The following is a 23,751-nucleotide window of genomic DNA, read 5'->3' as shown; positions in this document are numbered from 1 at the left end:
CCACCATAAAGGGGAGCAGAAAAGTGGGGCTGGAGACAACAGGACAAGGGTCTGGGGACAGCAATAAGCCTGTACATCACGTTTTACTATACTTTTTTATTTAAAGCTTGGGCTCCACAAGTGAATTCTCATTTTGTTACATAAGTTCTGCAACACTCTCTGCCCTCTCCATAAAAAGAGGCTTATTTTCTTCATTTTTATAATAAGTGTTCCCCTCTGTTCCCACTGAAAACTCAATGTCTCTACAGGGTGTTCTGTGTAGGCAGAAAATGATTATTTTAAAAGCTGGAGAACATCAAATAATCCTGAATAATGAGGCACTGGAGGAAACAGAAAGCAGTGTAATCCACTAAAAAAGGGTCAGAGATTTTTCCATACAGATTTTTCATGGAATGCTCTGACGCATCCATAGCTACTGAAGCGCAGCCTTGCCGGCAATGGCAGCGAAGGGAGGAGGCGTCTGCTCACTCGGCACAGAGCTCCCAGAGCTGCTCTTTCAAACAGGCAGGAAATGAACAAAGACAACAAGGCTTTTCTTCACAGGGCTTTGTGAGGCTACTTGGACCTCTTATCAGGACTGCAAGGATCTATATTTCATTCTTCCCCTAAATATTCCCTCGGCACTACAAGTCTGTGGGCATTTCCTTGCCATTCTCCCAGCAGCAAAATGGGACAAAATCCTTCTGTGCTTCAAAGTCAAACCACACATCTGAGTTCACAAAAGAGCCACTGGGTCTCAGCGTGTTTTTCCGAGAAGCAGCAAGTAAAGCCAAACCCGAAGGAAAGGGCGATCAGTCCTCTAGTTCCTAATGGCCACTTGCAGAGTAGACGCTCCTCGCCCTGCTGGACTGCCTGTCTGACAGCAGTGCCGGTAGACCAGTGCCTTTGCTGTCGCCAGGGATGAAGCCCTCCCGGGCAGATCTCACCCTGGGTTCTGCAGCAGGGGCCTTCTATCTCTGTTACACAATGTCTCATTCTACCTTTTGCTGCAGCCAGTTATTCACTAAACAATCGCCACAACACTGTGTATCCTTTAACGCAGGGTCATGGCTCATTTATCTCACATTCCGCCTCAGGGCTTGGCAGGGCACCTTTTGTACAGAAGATACTTGACAAATGTGAACTGATTTCATGTATGAAAAGAAACCGTCATCTGGTAACAAACCAAAGAGGATGTAGACCCAGGACTGTTCACCAAAGACCAAGATAAGCACAATTTCACATTCAAGTGATCGCAAATATCTTAACTTATGACATTCCTTGGCCTCATTAGTTAACAGATCAAAATTATGAGACTAGCAATAAGTAAGTTCAGTCATTACTAATCCTGAGATGAGCCGAATTCCATGGAGCACCTGACTGGATAGTGGGCCTTCCCAAATTACCCTCCTTTGTTAACTGAGAGTGTGCCCACCAGGGATGGGTAAGTCCACCCGATTCAAGAGAGCTGCCTGCTTGAGTGTTCAACTTCGACACCCCTTCAGAATAAAGATTCTAGGGCTTCACCTCCCATGCTGCTCCTCTCAATCATTTACTCACTCCTTTAGCAAATATCTACTGAGTCCACATGCCAGGCACTCTGCCAGGCACCAAGGATGAAGCGGGGAGCACCAAGGATGAAGCAGGGAGCTCAACAGACATGATCTCTGCAGAGACAACACACATGAAATAATCACACAAATCAGTGTAACTAAGAACGTTGTTATGAGGAAACTATCTCTTCTTTCCTTGGCCAAGGGCACAGCTCTATAGGGCAGCAGCCAGGCTGTTGGTCTATTAAGGTGAGTGGCCTACTTCACCAAATCCGAGCCTCAGAGAAATCACTGTACAGCATCCAACTCAGATAACCAGCCTGCCCCACCCGGGGCTGTGGGTGTAAACCAGATGCCAGCGGCAGGACCCCAGGCAGAGGTCCCTTCCCTTGAACACTGCCTTGGAGCTTACAAAGCACACACATGGCATCTTAGGTGTTCATGACAACAGCCTAGTAAGGGCTGGAGAAGTAGCATCATTTTACAGAGCAGGAAAAGGATGCCAAAAAAGCTGAATGAATTTCCCACTGGCTATAGAATGGTGTAGCTGGCAGGAGCTGCAGTGGAGTTCTTCTGGCTCCAAAGGAAGCGCTCACTCCATTCCCCACAATAGACAGCTACTCCCCCTGTAAGGCCCGACACCGGCGGCATGTCTGAACACACCAGCCTCAGTGTACGGGATCAGAACCATATGGTGTGCTTGTCCCGCACAGGCAGTGGACCTAGTTCTCCACTTAAATATTGGGTGAGCCTCCCTGCGTGCAGGCCATGCCAGTTACAACCCACCCTCAACAAGGCATGTACCTGAGCCTGCTTTTGACTGTTGGCATGTTCCAACTACTCTGTCCTCTCCATCTTCCATTCCATTTTCCTCATCTTTAAAATAAAGATAACAGCATCTTCTCTGCCTCCCTCACAAGACTATTCTAGAATTAAATGAGATAACGTGCATGAATGTACAATTTTAGAACATTTAGATTCACCACTTTAGCTTCAGCAATGGACTCCAAATTTGACCAAACTTGATACAGGTTAGTTTTATATTGCACTGAAAATAGTTTGCAGCTTATTGAAATTATAGTCAGAACTTACTGAAATTCTAACTTTAAACAGCCTGCTTTGTATGAGGGATACAAACCCTTAAAAAAAACTCAGTAAATTCCAAATCTGAGGGAGTGTCTGTCAAAACGACTGTGAGAAGGCTGCTAAATAAATCAAGTAACAGCCCACCTTTCTTATACTATTTAGAATAGTTTTAAAAGCTCCCAGCTTGAAAGCCAATGACAGAGGGAAAGAGCAACCAGAGCAAATCTTCATGGAAACAAAAGTCAGAAGCCAACTGGCAGCTATTTCTACAACTGGCAAAACCTTAGTCACAGGAAGTTTCTACCCTTTCCAAGTGTAGGGACACCCTATCTCTTTCCCCACATGAAGACAAAGGCCCAGAGTGCTAAGAAAAGAGAGAACAAACAAGGAGAGGCAAACTGAGGCCTTCTGAATTCGCTCAAACAAGCCGTGACTGAGAGAGAGAAAAACTGTAAGAGGCCACCAAGTCAGAGCAGCTGTTTTAGGAGGTTGAGGATTAGTGGGAAGGGTACTAACTTGCTCCTCAGCCACTCATTTCCTTTAAAAGTTAATCCAGATTGTCCTATTTTAAGATATATTTTATAGTAGTGTTGAAATTCAACTATTTTAATCAAGAAATGTGTAAAAGACGAAAAATGGAAAGGCCATGGCTGAACTGCGTAGACTCAAGTGCAGAGATGCCATCTGAGCCCCAGGCAATGACGTTTACACTTGGAGCATGACTGTCTGACTCATCAAGTGGGGACACGACTGCTGTTAGGGCCGAGCTGCTGTTGCACACCTCAATCCCTGCGTCAGTTCATCCTTGGGAGGTGACTAGCCCCCTTTTAATTCCTAAAACTAAAGAGTTAGCTTTGAAGTAACAGGGCTCATAATAGAGTTCTATATTCAGGTATTCCCAGAAGTTATTTCTGAGGAAGATGATGATAATTTATTACTTTGTCTCCAGGATATAAAAATATCTACTGACTTCTTACTCTGTAACAAGTGTTTTACTTACACTTGAACTCTAATCAGCATAAGAATCTTCAAGGGTAAAATTAATCTCATTTTACAGATGAGGAAAAACTGAGGTACAGAAAGGTGAAGTCATGAGTCTGAGGTCACACAGTAGAAGTGGCAGTGCCAGGATGCAAACTCAGGGCCCTCTAACGCCTGTGCCCTTTCAGCAATAACACAACCCATTCAGGCCAAAGGATGAGAATTTTGCTGATCATTACACCACTCTGAGCTAACACAAAAAACAAACTGAAGATTATTTAAATGGCTACTTTACTCTAACTTCTGTGGTTTGACGAGAAAATTGATTACTTCTAATTAAAACAAGAGACTATTTTTCTTCCTTTTCTCTCAACTGAAAATCACCTTTAAGTTGCTGCTGCTGTGGGTAAAGGAAGGGAGGTTTGCTCAGCACACTGCAGTGGCCATCCTGACATGAATGCTTCTCTCATTTCCAAAAACTTAACATTAGCAGTTCCGGCCCTCAGAGTCCCAGGCAAACCTCAGCACTTACGTACTCTCATGTCCCTGCTCGTTAATTTCTTCCTGGAGACTCAAAACACTGGTGAGGTTAATGATCCTTCTCCGGGGGGTACAAGCTGCTGTCATTTTTTTTCTGGAATCATCTTCCACCATTTCCACATCAGAGCCTTCTCGATGTCTCTTTCTGCAATGAAGATAGGAAGTGGCAGATCATTACTATTCTTTTTTATTATTATTTTTAACTCAGCCAAATTTTGTGTAATGCATTTTGGAGAAGGGAGCAGCTTCCCTGTGCTGGCCCTGTATTTTGGGGGGGATCCCCGTGCTGGCGGCAGCCCAGCAAGATCCGTCTGTTCTCCGGCACACTGCTTATCTGACAACCCTCCGATCTCAGCAGCGGACCACCATACACAGCAGGACTTTGGAGGCCAGCTTGGCCCCACAGAGCTGCAGGGCCTTGAGCAAGTGAGCTGGCTTTGCCGAGTCTCATTCATTCAGTCTTCCATCTATCCAGCCATCAGACATTGTTATAATACCAACTGTATACAGCCATGAAAAAGACAGACAAGGTACCTGCCTTCACAATGCTTACTTTCTAGCGGGGGAGTCAAACAGCAACAGAAAAAAGAACATTTTAAGTAGCAACAAATGCTCTGAGCAAAATAAAACAAGGACAAAGAATGCCTCTGATAAGAGGCGACATCTGAGTTGAGACCCAAGTGACAAGAAGCCAGTCTTCCTAGGCCGAGAGAACAGTGAGAGCAAAGAGGGTAAGAAGCTCACTGAGTTCAGCCACAAAAACAGGGTGGCCGAAGCACCACGAGGGAGAGGGAAGGTGGTGGGCTGGAGGGAAGCAGGGGGCTTTTAACCCAAGTGCAATGGGAAGCCACTGGTTTTCAGCAGAGGAGTGATACAATCTGATTTTTGGTTTAAAAAGATTCCTTTGACTGCTGTGTGGTAAACAGCTTATGATGTTAGCTCCCCAAGTGATAAACACAAACGTAATACTTCCCCTGCAGGGCTGTTAAGAGCATTAAATGAGATAATATCTGTAAAGTATGTGGCACATAGTGGATGCTCAATAAATGTTAGCATCCTTTATTATTCTCTGGAAAAAAATCCTTAGAGGTCATCTTGCTAGATTGACTCGGAGATGAACAAACTGGAGTTAAGTAACTCGTCCAAGTTCCAATGGCCAATTAGTGCCAGGGTTCTGGTTGTCAGCCACCAAGTGGACGTGCAGCCATGGACAAATGACTTGACCTGAGCTCCACGTTCAGTACCTGAACACATTAAATAACGAACATCCACCTTAGAGATTTCAGTGAGATGTCTTTAAAGAACCTGCAGAGTGTATACTGGAAATGCTCAAAATTAAGTGACAGTCATTATTGTTCCTGCCCCCTTTCTCTAGCTCTGTTTTACCACTAGCTCATGTGCTTCATGGAGTTTCATAATTTGAACTGAGAAAGTATGTTTCTTCTGAAAGGAGTGAAAGCAGCTCTGAGTAGGATGAAAGAGAATCCTCTGGATATTTTAGGCTTCTCTCTCTAGCCACCTCTGCTATTGAGGCTTTATTAAAATTCATTACTAAAAATAAAGGATAAATCTTCTGATTTTTTTCCTGATGTCTTTTTAACTAGTGCTTGGAACCATGGACATTTAAGATATTTCAAAGGCCACTGTGATGGGTGACTCTCAAGCCATGATCAAAGGCCGACGGTGGACAAAGCCACAGCACTGTACCACTGGAGGCAGAGGGCGAGTCAGGCAGAGAGAAGATGCGAGTGGTTCATGAAAAGTCCAAGTTAGAAGGCAGTTTATTATTAAAGAACAAAGGAAGCAAGCTGCACTTCTCCCAAAAGGCCATACCTGGGGTTGCCAGGGCTGGAAGGGGGCCCTCTCTTCTCTGACGTTTCTGAAGTCCCCTTTGTTGCATCCTCCTCCAATCCTTGATTCTTGGCAGCCACTTCAGCAGGGTCTGGGAGTTCAAGCATTTCCTCATCTTGCTGCCTGGCCTTGCCACTAGAAGCATCTGTCGTATCCTCTGGGACAATGGCCTGAAGCTGACTGGACGGAGCCTTGCTCACAGGCTGCAGAAAGGCATCAAGCTTCTGTTCCCGGGAATCTGTGCGGACCATTTGGTGGGCATAGACCTTGTCACCACTTCCAGAAGTAGATGAGGGGGTCACACCTGTTGTGGATTTAACCACCTCCCCAGAGGGGGCAGGAAGACCTGGTAGTAAAGTCTGTGTCAAAAAAGGAGACAGGAGCAAGACTCAGAATATGAAGTAGAGAAGTCCAGGTCCCAAAATGGAGCAGTGTTAGAGAAAGAAGCTAAAACCAGGTATAATTATCATTACAGAAGTATTATTATAGAAGCAACTCTGACCAAAATTTGAAGTATAAAATTAAAGAAATACAAATATAAAATTGAAAAATTCAGTAGAATCCTTATAATCTTAAAATTGGTTTGAAATGGAAATATTAGTGTAAAGTTCTCATATTTTTGCCTCTTTTTTTTTTTTGCTGCCATAAGAGGATTTTATGTTTTTTATTGTGGTAAAACAAACATAACATAAAATTTACCATTTAACTATTTTTAAATGTATAGTTCTGTGGCATTAAGTACATTCACATTGTTGTGCAACCATCACCACCCCTCCGCCTCCAGAAGTGTTTCCTCCTCCCAAACCGTAACTCTGTGCCCATTACAATAACTCACCATTGTCCCTCCCCCTCAGCTCCGGGCAACTACCATTCTACTGTCTATTCTTAAATACACATATTTCCTACCTTTGTCTGTTGGAAAGGCCTAAAAGCAGTGACCACCCAGTAGCAATGAGGACCCCCTGATCCCAGATTATAGTCTCTAAATACCATTCCGCACTAAAATAAACCAGAGCTCCTTGGAGAAATGACCAATTTTAGGGCTTGGTCTGGGAAAGTACAGAGTGAGCCTACAACATCTTGTCTTGCCAAAAACAAGGGAACCATCAGGCTAATGGGACTGGGTCAAAAGAACAGGAGCACCCGCTTGAAGGGGCTTCCACTGGTCTAAGATGGCATAATTTGAGTATCAAAAAGAAAAATGACAACAACTGATTAAATTATATTTCTTTGTTAACAGCTGGGACAAAATACTAAGAGAAAAAGAAAGATGGGGAAGTAGGAAGGAAGAGAGAGGTAGGGAGAGAGAGAGGGAAAGAGAGAGAGAGGAAAAAGTCATTAAACATTATTGGAGATTGCTAGGACACCAATTCATTCCTTTGCAAACTGATAATTAAAAAGATAGAACTCAGCATTTATCCTTACTTTCTAGTATGAACTGTATTTCAGGATAACCAAATACCTCTAACAAATGAGGAAAAGTTATTCTATAGAGAAGAATTATAGTTAATACAGAAAAAAATGATTAAATCAGAAAATTATAATCTTGCAATCCTAATTAACTGATACCGGTAATGATCACCAATGAATAGCAAAACCATTAAGCTAAATATCAATGGGGAACTTCACAATGAAGGAATTGGGCAGTCAGTCACCAGCTGAACCCACTGATGAATCTTATCATCAAAATGACATAACAAGTCAGTATGCACCTCCTGCTGGGATGCAATAGAAAGTACATGGCATCATCTATCAAGAATGCTTGCAAAAAAAATTTTTTACTCGTAATATAATCATGCCTCTAGATCTAACTTCCAGTTTATATAAAATATGGAGGATCAGAACAAGTTACATAACACTAAGAAGCAGCAATCAGGCAATTCAAAATGTGCATTATTCTATAGGAAACCTTTAGAATAAGCCAATGGGAACAACAAAAAAATGCAGGGTGATTTTTCTAGTTTCAAAAAGACTCAAGAAATTTAAAAGACATAGCAACCAAATATAATGAGTGGAACTTGACTGGATAGATTTGAACAAAGCCACTATAAAAAGATATTTTTTGGACAACTGGGACATTTGAATATGGATTGGCTATTAAATGATATTACTATTCATTTTAATAGGTATAAAAGGACATTGTGATAATAAGGAAAAAAAATGTTTTACATACCTAATTAAGTACTAGGGAAAAAATAAATGTCTGGAATGTGCTTTAAAATATTCCTTTCCCAGGGCTGGCCCGGTGGCGCAAGCGGTTAAGTACGCAAGCTCCACTGCAGCGGCCCGGGGTTCGCTGGTTCGGATCCCGGGTGCGCACTGACACGCTGCTTGGCAAGCCATGCTGTGGCGGCGTCCCATATAAATTAGAGGAAAATGGGCATGGATGTTAGCCCAGGGCCAGTCTTCCTCAGCAAAAAAACAGGAGGATTGGCAGATGTTAGCACAGGGCTGATCTCCTCACAAAAAAAAAAAAAAATTCCTTTCCCTACCAAGTGGGAGAGGGACCGATAAAACAAATTGGGCAAAATGTTGATGGTTGTTGAAGCTGGGGGATAGGCACCTGGAGATTTGTTGTATTATCTACTTTTACGTGTGTTTAGAAATATTCAATAATAAAGAGTTGAATAATAGAGAGTTAAAGGGCTCAAAAGGGAAAATCTTTCTTGCTGGACAATTTTTTATTTATTATTTTTCTGTTTGTTTTTAATTTTTTGTTTATTGCAGTAACATTGGTTTATAACATTGTATAAATTTCACGTGTACATCATTATACTTCTATTTCTGCATAGATTACATCATGTTCACCACCCAAATACTAATTACAACCCATCACCACACACATGTGCCGAATTATCCCTTTCACCCTCCTCCCTCCCCACTTCCCCTCTGGTAACCACCAATCCAATCTCTGTCTCTATGTGTTTGTTTGTTGTTGTTATTATCTACTACTTGATGAAGGAAATCATACGGTATTTGACCTTCTCCCTTTGACTTATTTCACTTTGCATAATACCCTCAATGTCCATCCATGTTGTCACAAATGGCTGGATTTCATCCTTTCTTATGGCTGAGTAGTATTCCATTGTGCATATATACCACATCTTCTTTATCCATTCATCCCTTGATGGGCACTTAGGTTGCTTCCAAGTCTTGGCTATTGTGAATAACGCTGCAATGAACACAGGGGTGAATAACGCTGCAATGAACACAGGGGTGCATGTATCTTTACACATTGGTGTTTTCAAGTTCTTTGGATAAATACCCAGCAGTGGAATAGCTGGATCATGTGGTAGTTCTATCCTTGATTTTTTGAGGAATCTCCATACTGTTTTCCATAGTGGCTGCACCAGTTTGCACTCCCACCAGCAGTGTATGAGAGTTCCCTTCTCTCCACATCCTCTCCAACACATGTTGTTTCCTGTCTTGTTAATTATAGCCATTCTGACGGGCGTGAGGTGATATCTCATTGTAGTTTTGATTTGCATTTCCGTTATAGTTAATGATTTTGAACATCTTTTCATGTGTCTGTTGGCCATCTGTATATCTTCTTTGGAGAAATGTCTGTTCAGGTCTTTTGCCCATTTTTTTAATTGGGTTGTTAGTTTTTTTGTCGTTGAGATGCATGAGTTCTTTACATATTTTGGAGATTAAGCCCTTATCAGATGTATGGTTTGCAAATATCTTCTCCCAATTGTTAGGTTGTCTTTTCGTCTTGTTGACGGTTTCCTTTGCTGTGCGGAAGCTTTTTAGTTTGATGTAGTCCCATTTGTTTATTTTTTCTATTGTTTCTCTTGCCCAGTCAGACATGGTGCTTGAAAATATGTTGCTAAGACCGATGTCGAAGAGCGTACTACCTATGTTTTCTTCTAGAAGTTTCATAGTTTCAGGTCTTACATTCAAGTCTTTAATCCATTTTGAGTTAATTTTTGTGTATGGTGTAAGGTAAGGGTCTACTTTCATTTTTTTGCATATGGCTATCCAGTTTTCCCAACACCATTTGTTGAAGAGACTTTCTTTTTTCCATTGTATGTTCTTGGCTCCTTTGTCAAAGATTAGCTGTCCATAGATGTGTGGGTTTATTTCTGGGCTTTCGAGTCTATTCCATTGATCTGTGTGTCTATTTTTGTGCCAGTACCATGCTGTTTTGGTTACTACAGCTTTGTAGTATATTTTGAAATCAGGGAGTGTGATACCTCCAGCTTTGTTCTTTTTTCTCAGGATTCCTTTAGCTATTCGGGGTCTTTTGTTGTTCCATATAAATTTTAGGATTCTTTATTCTATTTCTGTGAAAAATGTTGTTGGAACTTTGATAGGGATTGCATTGAATCTATAGATTGCTTTAGGAAGTATGGACATCTTAACTATGTTAATTCTTCCAATCCAAGAGCACGGAATATCTTTCCATTTCTTTGTGTCTTCTTTAATTTCTTTCAGCAATGTTTTATAGTTTTTGGTGTACAGATCTTTCACCTCTTTGGTTAAGTTTATTCCTAGGTATTTTATTCTTTTTATTGCACTTGTAAATGGGATTGTATTCTTAATTTCTCTTTCTGCTACTTCGTTGTTAGTGTATAGAAATGCAACTGATTTTTGTATGTTGATTTTGTATCCTGCAACTTTACCGTATTCGTTTATTACTTCTAAAAGTTTTCTGGTGGATTCTTTAGGGTTTTCTATATATAAAATCATGTTATCTGCAAATAGTTGACAGTTTCACTTCTTCCTTTCCAATTTGGATCCCTTTTATTTCTTTCTCTTGCCTGATTGCTCTGGCTAGGACTTCCAGTACTACGTTAAATAGGAGTGGTAAGAGTGGGCATCCTTGTCTGGTTCCTGTTCTTAGAGGGATAGCTTTCAGTTTTTCACCATTGAGGATGATATTAGCTGTGGGTTTGTCATATATGGCCTTTATTATGTTGAGGTACTTTCCTTCTATACCCATTTTATTCAGAGTTTTTATCATAAATGGATGCTGTATCTTGTCAAATGCTTTCTCTGCATCTATTGAGATGATCATGTGATTTTTATTCTTCATTTTATTAATGTGGTGTATTACGTTGATTGATTTGCGAATGTTGAACCATCCCTGCATACCTGGAATAAATCCCACTTGATCATGGTGTATAATCTTTTTAATGTATTGTTGTATGCGATTTGCTAGTATTTTGTTGAGGATTTTTGCATTGATGTTCATCAGTGATACTGGCCTGTAATTTTCTTTTTTTGTGTTGTCCTTGTCTGGTTTTGGTATCAGGGTAATGTTGGCTTCGTAGAATGAGTTAGGGAGCTTCCCCCGCTCCTCAATTTTTTGGAAGAGTTTGAGAAGGAAAGGTATTAAGTCTTCTTTGAATGTTTGGTAGAATTCACCAGGGAAGCCGTCTGGTCCTGGACTTTTATTTTTGTGGAAGTTTTTGATTACTGTTTCGATCTCCTTACTGGTGATTGGTCTATTCAAATTCTCTACATCTTCTTGATCCAGTTTTGGAAGATTGTATGATTCTAAGAATTTATCCATTTCTTCCAGACTTTTGAATTGGTTGGCATATAGCTTTTCATAGTATTCTCTTATAATCTTTTGTATTTCTGAGGTGTCTGTTGTAATTTCTCCTCTTTCATTTCTGATTTTACTTATTTGTGCCTTCTCTCTTTTTTTCTTGGTGAGTCTAGCTAAAGGTTTGTCAATTTTGTTGATCTTTTCAAAGAACCAGCTCTTGGTTTTATTAATTTTTTCTATTGTTTTTTTAGTCTCTATTTCATTTATTTCTGCTCTGATTTTTATTATTTCCCTTCTTCTACTGATTTTGGGCTTTGTTTGTTCTTCTTTTTCCAGTTCCTTTAGGTGCATTGTTAGATTGTTTATTTGAGATTTTTCTTGTTTGTTGAAATAGGCCTGTATTGCTATAAACTTACCTCTTAGAACCGCTTTTGCTGTATCCCATAAATTCTGGCATGTCGTATTTTCATTTTCATTCATCTCCAGGTATTTTTTGATTTCTTCTTTGATTTCTTCGTTGACCCAGTCATTGTTCAGTAGCATTTTGTTTAATCTCCACGTATTTGTGGCTTTTCTGATTTTCTTCCTATAGTTGATTTCTAGTTTCATAACGTTGTGGTCAGAAAAGATGCTTGGTATTATTTCAATCTTCTTAAATTTATGGAGACTTGTTTTGTGGCCTAATATGTGATCAATCCTGGAGAATGTTCCATGTGCATTTGAAAAGAACGTGTATTCTTTGGTTTTTGGATAGAATGCTCTGTATATATCTACTAGGTCCATCTGTTCTAGTGTGTCATTTAAGGCCAATGTTTCCTTATTGATCTTCTGTTTGGATGATCTATCCATTGGTGTAAATGGAGTGTTAAAGTCCCCTACTATTATTGTGTTACTGTCTATTTCTCTTTTTATGTCTGTTAATAATTGCTTTATATATTTAGGTACACCTACATTGGGTGCATGGATATTTACAAGTGTTATATCCTCTTGTTGGATTGTTCCCTTGATCATTATGTAATGCCCTTCTTTGTCTCTTTTTACAGTTTTTGTTTTAAAGTCTATTTTGTCTGATACGAGTACTGCTACCCCAGCTTTCTTTTCATTGCCATTAGCGTGGAGTGTCTTTTTCCATCCCTTCACTTTCAGTTTGTGAATGTCTTTAGGTCTGAAGTGTGTCTCTTTTTTTTTTTTTTTTTTTAAATATTTTATTTATTTATTTTTTCCCCCCAAAGCCCCAGTAGATAGCCGTATGTCATAGCTGCACATCCTTCTAGTTGCTGTATGTGGGACTTGGCCTCAGGATGGACGGAGAAGTGGTGCCTCTGTGCGCGCCCGGGATCCGAACCCGGGCCACCAGCATCGGAGCGCGCGCACTTAACCACCAAGCCACGGGGCCGGCCCCTGAAGTGTGTCTCTTGTATGCAGCATATATATGGGTCTTGGTGTTTTATCCAATCAGCCACCTATGCCTTTTAATTGGGGCATTTAGTCCATTGACGTTTAAAGCAGCTATTGATAAGTATGTACTTACTGCCATTTTTTAACTTTTTTTCTCAGTGTTTTAGTAGTCCTTCTCTGTTCCTTTCTCCTTCTATACAGAATTGATGGTCTCTTTAGTTTGACCTCTGTCTGAAAGCTCTACTCTTTTTTTTTTTCTAATGTCTTTTTTTTTTTTTTTTTGCGAGGAAGATCAGCCCTGAGCTAACATCCATGCTAATCCTCCTCTTTTTGCTGAGGAAGACCGGCTCTGAGCCAACATCTATTGCCAATCCTCCTCCTTTTTTTTTCCCCAAAGCCCCAGCAGATAGTTGTATGTCATAGTTGCACATCCTTCTAGTTGCTGTATGTGGGACGCAGCTTCAGCATTGCTGCAGAAGCAGTGCATCGGTGCGCGCCCGGGATCCAAACCCGGCCACCAGGAGCGGAGCGCACACACTTAACCGCCAAGCCACGGGGCTGGCCCTGAAAGCTCTACTCTTTAACTCCCCTCCTCCCTCATTTCTTCCTGGACAATTTAAAACCCTTGCAATGTATTTACTTCATTTGCCTGTGCAATATCCACAGGTGGGTTTGGGGAAGCAGAAATTAACATAACTACTTTGCAGACAGTAATTTTAAAGTCCAGAGAAGTGAAGTACTTTATCCAATATGATGGAGTTGGAACAAACTGCAAGAGTCCCCAGGGTTCCCGATTTCCATACCAAATGGCTTCACTGCAAACCAGGGCTTTTACTGTACTGGCCCTGGGCAGTGGAGCACACAGCACAAGCTGGGGAGCTGGCAGAAGGCAGCTCCATGGCCAAAAGTCAGAAGCTGGGGTGACCTGCTGTTGGCAGGGAGAGAAGGTATTCTGACGACTCCAGAGGAGCAGGGTCAGCTTTGAGTTTGGATCCTACCACCCCCAGCAATGTGCCAAGGCTTGTGCCACCACACCAACAGACAGAGTCAGGCCCTCTGATCCAGAAACCCACTTTCCTTCTGAAGATACTGGTCAGGACTACGCAGAGTTCTATCTGAAAATAAAATGTAATCTAACTAAATGAATCTGACTCATGCAGGATAAGACAAGGAGGGAAACCAAGAGGTTTTCCCCAGTGAAGCCACAGACTCACGCTAGGATCTCTGGCAAATCTATTTCCTTGGACCTCAACTAGGACAGATCAAAGGACAATCACTCTGGCCCGGGCAATATGCTGCTCATCTTCATCTCACATTTTGCGCCTTTCCTCCCACTCCTCAGCAGCCAACCCATTTCCAAGTCCTGGCAATTCTAGATGGGTCAACTGTTAGTGAATGGAGCTACTTCCTCTGTCCAGATCCTCACTATTTCTCCCTAATTGCTGTGGGTTTCCATCTTGCTCCTCTCCAATCCATTTTCCACACCAAAGCCAGAGCTCTTCATAAAATGCAAATCAGATTCCATTAATTCCCATCAAGTCAAAGTCTAAACTCTTTAATATGTCAACAAAAACTCCTCTATGTGGCCTGAACTCTGCAGCCTCAACTGTCACCACTGCCACCACCCCCAACCCCAAGAGGCCCACACTCAGGCCCAGCATTGATTCACCCTGGCTGCACATGACAGCACCTGGTGAAGTTTTTAAAAAATACTGATGCCCAGGCTCCAGTCCCAGGGATTGATTTATTGGTTTGGGGAGGGCCCAGCCATCGGTATTTTCTAAAAGGTTCCCAGGTGATTCTATTGGCAGGCAGGGAGTAATCCACTATGCTGAACTTTCAGATCCTCAAACTCATGTTCTCTTGCGCCCCCAGGCCTTTATCCTTGCTCTTTCCTCTGCCAAAAAGACTCTTTTCATTCCTCCTCTCCTTTGCCCAGCTATTTCCTATTCCGCCTTGGGGTCCCAGCCTCCAGATCCCTCCTTCCCTTCCCTGACTGCCCAAGTCTAGGACAGGTGCCCCTCCATATTCCTGAGTCCCTGTTTTTCTCTCTCATGGGATGTACTCTCTGGGAGACTGCAAGCGTCTCTGATAAGGCAGGAACCCATCTGTGCTGCATCCCCACGCACCCAACATGGGACTCACCCATAGAGAGGTCTTAGTGCATATTTGGGGAGGGAGGCAGAGGATGAGAAGCAGTCAAGGGGCATTGAGCCTAAGTAAGCAACAACAGACACAAACCAACAAACAGGCATCGAGCACTTGCTATGTAACAGGCACTGCTCCCCCCCAGACCCATTAACCCTCTGGGGGCACGTGTGTCCTCATCTTGTCCACAAGCACTGCAAGGATTTGTGCCCTTATTACCTCGACAAGACCTGGGGCTAATGTTGGTACCAGGAGCCTACCAAAAGTTAACAGAGGAATGAGGGCTGGTTCCCAGGCAGAAATTCCTCCTGCCTACCTGCCACATACACCTTTCAGGTGTCACCAGCAGCAATGTGACAGGACTCACTCCCCCTCTGCCCAAACAATCTCCAGGTGCAGGGGCTCCAGGGGTGGTGGAGCTGCCCCAACTGGGTTCAATCTCAGTGCTTAGTGCCCATGCCACTTCCCACCTAGGTTCTGTCCAGGTGGGTAAGCGTGAATGTTCTTATGGGAAATATTCATCCGCTTGGTAATTTAAGAAGTTTTCTGTGGAGCAGGGTCTCACAGAAGCCCACTTTCTGCTTGTAAGACCCAGTGTGTAATTTAATGGGGAAAATATTTCCATCACTGGTTTCAGTGTCTGTTGTGCTTCTGATGAACACATCTTCACTAAGAATAAAGGGCTGCCTGGAATCACATCATCTCAGGGCTGGGAGGGGACACTGGAGATCATATCACCCAAGCTGCTTCTTTTACAGATGGGAAAACTGAGGCCTCAGAGAGCGAGAGTAGCTTAGAATCATAAGCACTTAGAACCTGGATAATTATAAGATGAATGGTGGCAGGCCCTGTACCAGACACTTTCCATCTGCTGTTCACCACTGCTTATAACTGTCCTCGGGTGTGGGGATGACTGGTTCCATTGTTACTGAAGGACACCTGGAGGCCAGCGAAGGTCAGTTGCACAGCGGTAACCCAGGTCTGACACTAAAGGCCCTGATCTTTCCACTGTCCCACTGCCTCCCTGGGGGCCAGCCCCTCCACTCTGCCCCGTGGATGTGGGATCAGCCTCTTTGGGGACATCTCCAGTGGAGAAGAACACACGGAAGAGGCGCCCTACTTTGTTTCAGACAGCTCGTTTTCCTAGGAAGTCGTCTAAGGTGGAGGCAGAGTGAGAAGAACTCAGGCTTTATGACTCCAGGCCCAGGGGTAACACCACAGTACCTTCACAGTTAGGTTCAAAGAAGGAAACAGTGCTAAAAGAAAGCTATCAAAGTAATACTTGGAAACAAAGTCCTAGAGCAACAGGCAAAAATCTGGGCTCTCACGTCTGACAGGGCACATTTTAAGGTGGCAAAGGCATCAGAGAAAGAGCTGGATGAAAGGGCCCTCACCTGGGTGAAGTACATCCTGGAGGAGTTGGAGCCCAGGAGCTTGCTCTCAATGTGCTGCTGCACCCGCTCCAGGATGCTGTCCTCATGCAGGAAGTGAACTTCATGCTTTGTGGGGTGCACATTGACATCCACATTCTGGGGGCTGATTTCTAAACTGGAAGGAAAAAAAGAGAACAATTATCTCAGATGGTGGGGGATGGGGAAAAAATTCACACATGGTCCATGTGGTGGCCAGAAGGCCTGGGGAGGCCAAATGGCACAGTGGTCAAAACTTCAAGGTCAAGTCTGAGCAATCTGGGTTCAAATGCTGCCTATGTTACTTAAGAGCTGTGTAGCTTTGGGTAAGTTATATCATTTGTACGGTGGGGATTAAAATCACGTAAAGCACTTTGCACGTACCTGACACATTTATTATGTGTCAGCTGTTATTATCATCATTCCAGAATTAGTAGAATTTTCTATTACACGATCTAGGGCAAGGCACTTCTCTGGATCGTTTTTCTCATTTGTAACCAGGAACCTGTCCCTACTTACTTTTCAGTATTATATGAGGATCAAAACAAGAACATACGTGAGAGAACTTTCTATCATCAAAAATGTAATACAAAAGTCAGTTTAGAGGTCGTGCCAGCTAGCAACTTATTGCCTCAGCTCCAAATCCATCTTTCATCATTTGCTCTGTGATAATGGAGCTTCGCAATGTGAAGCTTTGTCAGTAGAAGGAGCTGGAGGGACCCTGGAGGAGGAAGGGGTTTCTCTGCCAAGCTCAGGAAGGTTCTGCTTGGTTCAGAGGTAAGACATGTTATTCACTTTTGCTTCACTAACACAGTGCTTGGCACATGGGAGGATCTCACTGAGGTTCTGCTACAGGAGTAATAAATGAAGGAAAACCGTGCCCTTTACCTATGAGATGGGACAGAACATCCTTCGCCAGTGGTATGTAGGATTCATTCTGATTGAGCTATTAGCAAGCCCTTCTCTTTCAAAGAGGGCAGATGGATAGAATTTCTGTTCCTTGTGAGTCTTGGGTGAGGAGTTCAGTGCTGCATTACCTGAGGTACAGGAACGGGTGTGTGTTTTTGGGCAAATACGCTGCATACACCGTTTCTATGGCTTTTCTTAAGGAAGTTGATTCTACCAGACGATCTAAAAATAAGAAGGAAAGTAACCAGCTGAATACAGTCCTGAGGAGTGAGGTGACAGGTGCACATTCATAGCATGCCATGAAATCACCTCAGGAAGAACACTTCTAGAGCCACATCCACATTAGTCCCCCAGGAAGGAAGGGCCCCCTTTACCCGTGACTACTTCCCAGCATCTCACTGTGGGCTTGGGGCTCTCTCCTCTCACCCAAGTAGCAAAAACATGATAGGGCAGTCAATTCTGCCTCCCCACTTTCCTTTGCCGCAGTCAGCCCAGATGTACTATCTTTGCCTTTGCTCAGCACAGCAGGCAGTATGACATCAGCTCTCAGACTTTTCATTCTGCAAATACATACTGGCTACCTATCCCACATGCCATGTGCTGGGAGACAATACGCTGGTGAATAAACTAAATCCAACTCTAAGTAGTAAGCACTACTAGAGAGAGGTGTGTGCTAAATGGTGAGATGAGGGAGCAGCTAACTCTGCTCAGGGAGTCCCAAGAGTGTGGTATCCAACTGAATAAGGAAGGGTACGAATGAGTTCTCCAGGCATTTCAAGAAGTACAAATATCTGAATGCATGTTTAAGGTAATTTAGGAAATGAGGCAGGTTTGAGGGGGTGGAAAACAATAAAAGCTGGGAGAGAGAGGACTAAAATCAGAGGAAAATCTATTTTCAGAAAATATAGCTCTCTTTTCTCCCCAGACGATCTGATGATCTGTTGTCCTGTGTTGGTGTAGCCAACACTCTTCTCTTCCAATGAGAAGAGTGGCCACGATCCTATCACTGAGGAGACTATTATTCTCTGAGTGCTCACTACATCCACTGCCCCCTCAATAATGTCATTGTCCTCTCTATCACATGTCCTGACCACACAGGCCTGGAGCAGGTGTGGGCGCCTGACAAGAGGACAGCTGGAGCCCTTCTGCTGAGATTTCTGAACTTGAGACAGGCCAAAGGAGTGTTCTTTGTCCCTGCCACCTGAGTGGGCCTGGACAGTGTGTAGATAACTGAATCACATGTAAAAGAGTATGACCTCTCTTCACTACTGGGATCTTGTCATCGTGACCAGATTAGCTAATGTTAACACAGAGCCCCTGTGGTAAACAACCCTACTAGAAGTACGGACATGGGCTAGTCAGATGGGCACTCACACTGATTTTTGCTTGTCTATTCTGTAGCCAACACGTGTTAGAAAGCAGTTATTCTTCACAGTTAGGAAAAATCAATGAAAAACATTTTCTGAGCCTTGATTAAAGCAAGCCTTGTTACATATTGGACTTAGGTTCTTCCTAATGAAGTAGGAAAACCTCTGCTAACATAAACCAGTTCAACAGAATGCATCTATAAAATATTAGCTATCTCCTCATTGTTTTTTTTTTTTAAATATTTCTTTTTTTTTATAGATTTATTTATTTATTTTTTTGTGAGGAAGATCAACCCTGAGCTAACATCCATGCTAATCCTCCTCTTTTTGCTGAGGAAGACCGGCTCTGAGCTAACATCTATTGCCAATCCTCCTCCTTTATTTTTTTTTTGTTTCCCCAAAGCCCCAGTAGGTAGTTGTACGTCATAGCTGCACATCCTGTAGTTGCTGCATGTGGTACACGGCCCCAGCATGGCCGGAGAAGCGGTGCGTCGGTGCGCGCCTGGGATCCGAACCCAGGCCGCCAATAGTGGAGCGCGTGCACTTAACCGCTAAGCCACGGGGCCGGCCCTCCTCATTGTTTCTATATTGTTTTAAACAAGTGCCATAAAATATGCATAATTTGGGACATTTATAGCTGGTTATCACTATAAATGGAAGAGGGGAATATACAATTTCCAATAACAAACAAAATAAAATTTATAAAATAATTACAAATTGCCTTAAACAATAAAGGTAAAGAACCCATATGATAAAAATGCTAAGAACTGAACAAATGGAAAGATGCATCTTGTTTCTAGATGGAAAATGAAAAGTTGAGTCAGACCATGTTTGGGATTATTTGTTGTTGCCCTGTCACTGTCTGTCTAAACCGTATAACATACAATTAAGTAAGAAGCAGCAGAATGCAAAACAGTATTTACTCAGTAAGTAGCAATCATGTAAACACTATGTCAGCAGAGAGAGAAAGACTGGAGAGGAATCTGAGAAAAATCCAATTCATTTAATTTTCTCCCTGATTTCCAGTACTGCTCTTTCTATCATAAATAACTCGCATTCTTTACAAAGAAAAATCTCAAGGGCTTAGCATTCAATTTCTTTACTTTAATGACACTGTCTACACTCAAAGCACCCCTCTCCCTGTGCCCTGCTGTGCAATTTCAAACAGGGGACCTTGACCTAAGGAGAGAACAAACATCTGCCTAGGGCCTGCTTGCAAAGGCTCTGAAGCCAGCAGGTGAGGAAGGTGTGCTGGCTCACAGGGGCCTGTGATGCCCTCTCCTGGCCCCTTCTTAGAGACAAAAACCAGATTCGGCAACAGTCAGGCAGCAATGAGCGCATATCAGAGGGCTGAAAAGACTTGGGTGAGAACATATAAACGCTTCCTTCAGCATGAGGTTTCCGTGTGTGTAATCAAACCTGTGGATTAGGAATTTTTCCCTGGTCCCATAAAATTCCCTATGAATAGACTTCCCCACTGGTTCTTTTTCACTTACGGTTGATGAAGAGTAAGAAGATGCACTTCTTCACTGAGTAGTTTGCATTGGATATGTAGCCACTCATTTTGAAGGCTAGTGTTTTATCCTCACACCCAACTTCTATCAATTCTCTAGATGGAAAAGAGAAATTTTGAGGCTTTTGAAAACACAGAAAAAACTCAAATATTATAAAAGAATCAGAGTTGGAAAAATCAGGGCTCCTTCCCATAAACTAACTCTGCCAAATGAGGAGGACCTAGGTTCACTGAGGTCCTCTGGCCCCGCCCATCATTCTGTCCCACCACCCATCCATCCATGCGTCTGTCCCTCCATCCACCCACCTACCCACCCAGGCAGTGTTTTCAAGCACTTATGCTATATGCCATGCACTGCTCTAATTGCTGGGACATAACGACAAGTCCAAGCTCTGCGATCTTTTTTTTGCCGAAACTTTTATGTATCTTAGTAACCAAAGCCCTGAGATCCAAAGAACTCATCTCTGCTGAATCCCTTACTATACTGAATACCATCACAATGGGGCTCCAGTGTGGTCTTCCCCAGTGTGTTTATGGAGAGATTACTAGGTGAAAGGGAGGTCCTCACACAAGCCACACTCATTGCTGCCTGAGGGCCTTCCCGAGTGCTGGTTCCTCTGCCTGGAAAGCTCCACTCTTAATCTACTGTCAGATAGTTAATTCCTCCCTCCTCATCCCTCATATATATTAGGGATTACTTCCTCAAAGAGCCTTCTCTATCCCTTTCCCTGACCCTAAGAGAATCCCCCATTGTGCCTTATATTTTTCCTTTGAGGCACCTGGCACAATCACTAATGAATGGCATAATTATTTCATGTCTTTCCAACTAGAATGTGAGTCCTCTGAGGGCAAGAGTCATTTCTGCTTTATTCCCTACTATATATCTCCAACATACGGCACAGCACTGAGCAAACAGCAGGCACTCATTAAGCATTTGTTGAATGTATGGCAGAAGCTTTTCACGCAGTAACGTGTGCTCTGAGTCTCGGAGCAGAGGGTATGGCTTGCAGTGTTTTCCATACACAATGAACCAGCAAACTCTTTCTTCCCAAAATGTCTTAAGAGACTGGTGTTCTGGAAACATGCTTTGGAAACTGCTGCTCCAGGGGACTTCTAATATCTTACAGTCCCTAGAATTTCATAACAACTAATTCTGAGTCTTAAAATTTAGTCAGGAAGCTCTTAAAAGTTTCACTATACAATAGAGCTCTCTCTTTGCTCTGGGAGCACAGTTAAAAAAATTAATTTAACACTTAATTAGAAAGAAGAGGGTCATTAAAAGCAAATTGACTGTTCCCTAGTTAGGAACTTGTTTTGATCAAAGAATGAATAATCTGTCCTTCAAAGTAGAAAACTAGGTTCTGGGACTACTGCTGCTGCCTTTAAGATTATCAGAAAGGGGGCCGGCCCCGTGGCGTAGCGGTTAAGCACGCGCACTCTGCTGCTGGCGGCCCGGGTTCGGATCCCGGGCGCACACCGACACACCGCTTGTCAGGCCATGCTGTGGCAGCGTCCCACATAAAGTGGAGGAAGATGGGCACGGATGTTAGCTCAGGGCCACTCTTCCTCAGCAAAAAGAGCAGGATTGGCATGGATGTTAGCTCAGGGCTGATATTCCTCACACACACACACAAAAGATTATCGGAAAAAGTGAAGTCAGGGGCTGTCTTACTCATCTGTGCACCCAGCATCTGCTGTATGCCTGGCGTATAGAAGGGTCTTACTATTTTTCCCCTCAGTTATGACATAGGCACTTTGGGCTTTGTAAAGCCCTGAGATTTAGCTAGGAGTGTGTGATGGAAATGGTGGTTTCCACCTGCAGAGGAGAGTGCCATGAGGAATCTATCACGCAAACAATTCCCCCTCTTAGGCTTTCCTTGACAATGAAGATTTGGTGACAGTTACAAATCTGCTTGCCACCAGACAGGGAAGTCTTTAAGGGCAGGAAATATTTTATTTGGCTTTACATCCTTAACTTCTGGCACAAAGCCTGGGATATGGGAAGCAATTAATAAACGGTGAATGACAATAAATGAAATCCTAAAGTGACAATAACAGAAATACAAGGAAGAGAGGAAGCATTGGAAGATGAAAGAATTCTACTAAATTATAAGTCTTTTGAAGACAGAGACCTAGAGAGAACACGCTGATTTATAGCCGAAGCATCTAGGAGATAACACTCATCCAGGAAGTGTTGATTATATGAAATAAGGACACAATTAACAAACCCGAAGCGTGAAAACAAGCCTGCATATTTGATTAAAGCAAACTCTTAAGGCAGGTGCTAATTTGACAGATTCCAAAATAATGTAAGGAAATGATAAACCAAGACATGGAAAGCAAAAGATTTTTTAAAAATATAAGTTATCAACATACCGGCTAACAGCATTTCCAAAGATGGAGCGAATATTGTCTACAGTTGTGGCATTGGGCAGTGTTCTAACATCAGCTACTGTCTCACCTTGCTGATAAACAGAAGATACAACTTATTATCCCACCACAGTTGTGATTAAAACATCATAACATCTCCACAGAAAAACTACAAAAAATCCTTTTTTCTTTTACAATACATAACCATCCCCCATAAATCAAAAACTTACTTTTTTAACTGAGAAACTAATGCCTGAGTTGTGTATTGAATACCTGGCAAAGAAAAAAAACAAAACAGTAAGCAAAGAGTGGCCAAATGCACAAGACACGTCAGAGCCCTCTTTATCTAAACAAAGATATATCAAACAAAAATATCTTCATATATCATATTTTACCCATAGGAAAATATGCCAGCAGAGATTTTATGGAGCTATCAATGCTAAATGTGGCTGAATCAAACAAAAAATAGGGCTCCACATTGCTTTTATAAGTTGTTGACTAGACTCAAGGATATTTCAATGCAATCTCCTCCTCGCCTACAGTTTTATTTTCAGTGTCTCAAAAGGTCTGGGTTGCCTTAAGGAAAGCTTGAGAACCTAGCTTTAACAACCCTTGCACTCTTCTATTCTCTCTCAGTGCCCCTCAAAACACCCTCCTTCTCACCCACTTCTTCCTTGACCTGAGGTCCTATTCCAGTACCTCCCAGCCTTTGCTTGGTTGGCTATTATTTATTACTCCTTCCTCCAGGGGCCCCATGAACCGAAGGACTGTCTAGCAAAATGCATATATGCAGCAACAATAATTCACTTTACCACAGCTAGAACCAAAACATCCAACTAGAACTTCTTTATTTCTAGGAGATAATTAATACTGATTAATTTGATATTTGATAATATTGATAATTTGATACTGATTTACACAATTCCAGGGAAAAGGAAAGAAACGATGTATAAATCTGTTCTACTTTATTAGGGGCAAATATTTTATTAATTTTAGATTTTTTAGAAATACTGAAAATAGTTACCACCTCTCTGTTACAATTCCAGGACATGCAGGCTGAGAGAGCCCACGCTAGCGCCACTGTACCAGCAGATTAAGTCTATCATGGACATAATGTTGTTTTCACCTGCTCTGAATCCCTTCTTCTGTT

At 42.5% G+C, this 23,751-nt stretch overlaps 1 protein-coding gene across 4 annotated transcripts in view; it reads right to left on the bottom strand.

The window, feature by feature from the left end:
- The window catches only part of MLH1 (mutL homolog 1), a 47,351-nt gene that overhangs the window by 11,779 nt on the left and 11,821 nt on the right, over positions 1 to 23,751 (bottom strand). For all 4 annotated transcript variants that reach the window (XM_004419488.3, XM_087430693.1, XM_087430694.1 and 1 more), the window contains 7 exons: positions 22,832 to 22,874; positions 22,608 to 22,696; positions 20,215 to 20,327; positions 17,480 to 17,573; positions 16,428 to 16,581; positions 5,973 to 6,349; positions 4,136 to 4,284 (listed from right to left, as the gene is read on the bottom strand). In XM_004419488.3, coding sequence (XP_004419545.2) covers positions 4,136 to 4,284; positions 5,973 to 6,349; positions 16,428 to 16,581; positions 17,480 to 17,573; positions 20,215 to 20,327; positions 22,608 to 22,696; positions 22,832 to 22,874 — 1,019 coding nt within the window. The remainder of the gene's footprint in view (positions 1 to 4,135; positions 4,285 to 5,972; positions 6,350 to 16,427; positions 16,582 to 17,479; positions 17,574 to 20,214; positions 20,328 to 22,607; positions 22,697 to 22,831; positions 22,875 to 23,751) is intronic.

The sequence above is a fragment of the Ceratotherium simum genome, chromosome 5 (assembly GCF_057802395.1).
Source record: "Ceratotherium simum simum isolate JZ-2026a chromosome 5, ASM5780239v1, whole genome shotgun sequence".
NCBI lineage: Eukaryota > Metazoa > Chordata > Mammalia > Perissodactyla > Rhinocerotidae > Ceratotherium > Ceratotherium simum.
Note: the sequence above shows the minus strand (reverse complement) of the source record. Positions and strands in the feature narration are given on the sequence as shown.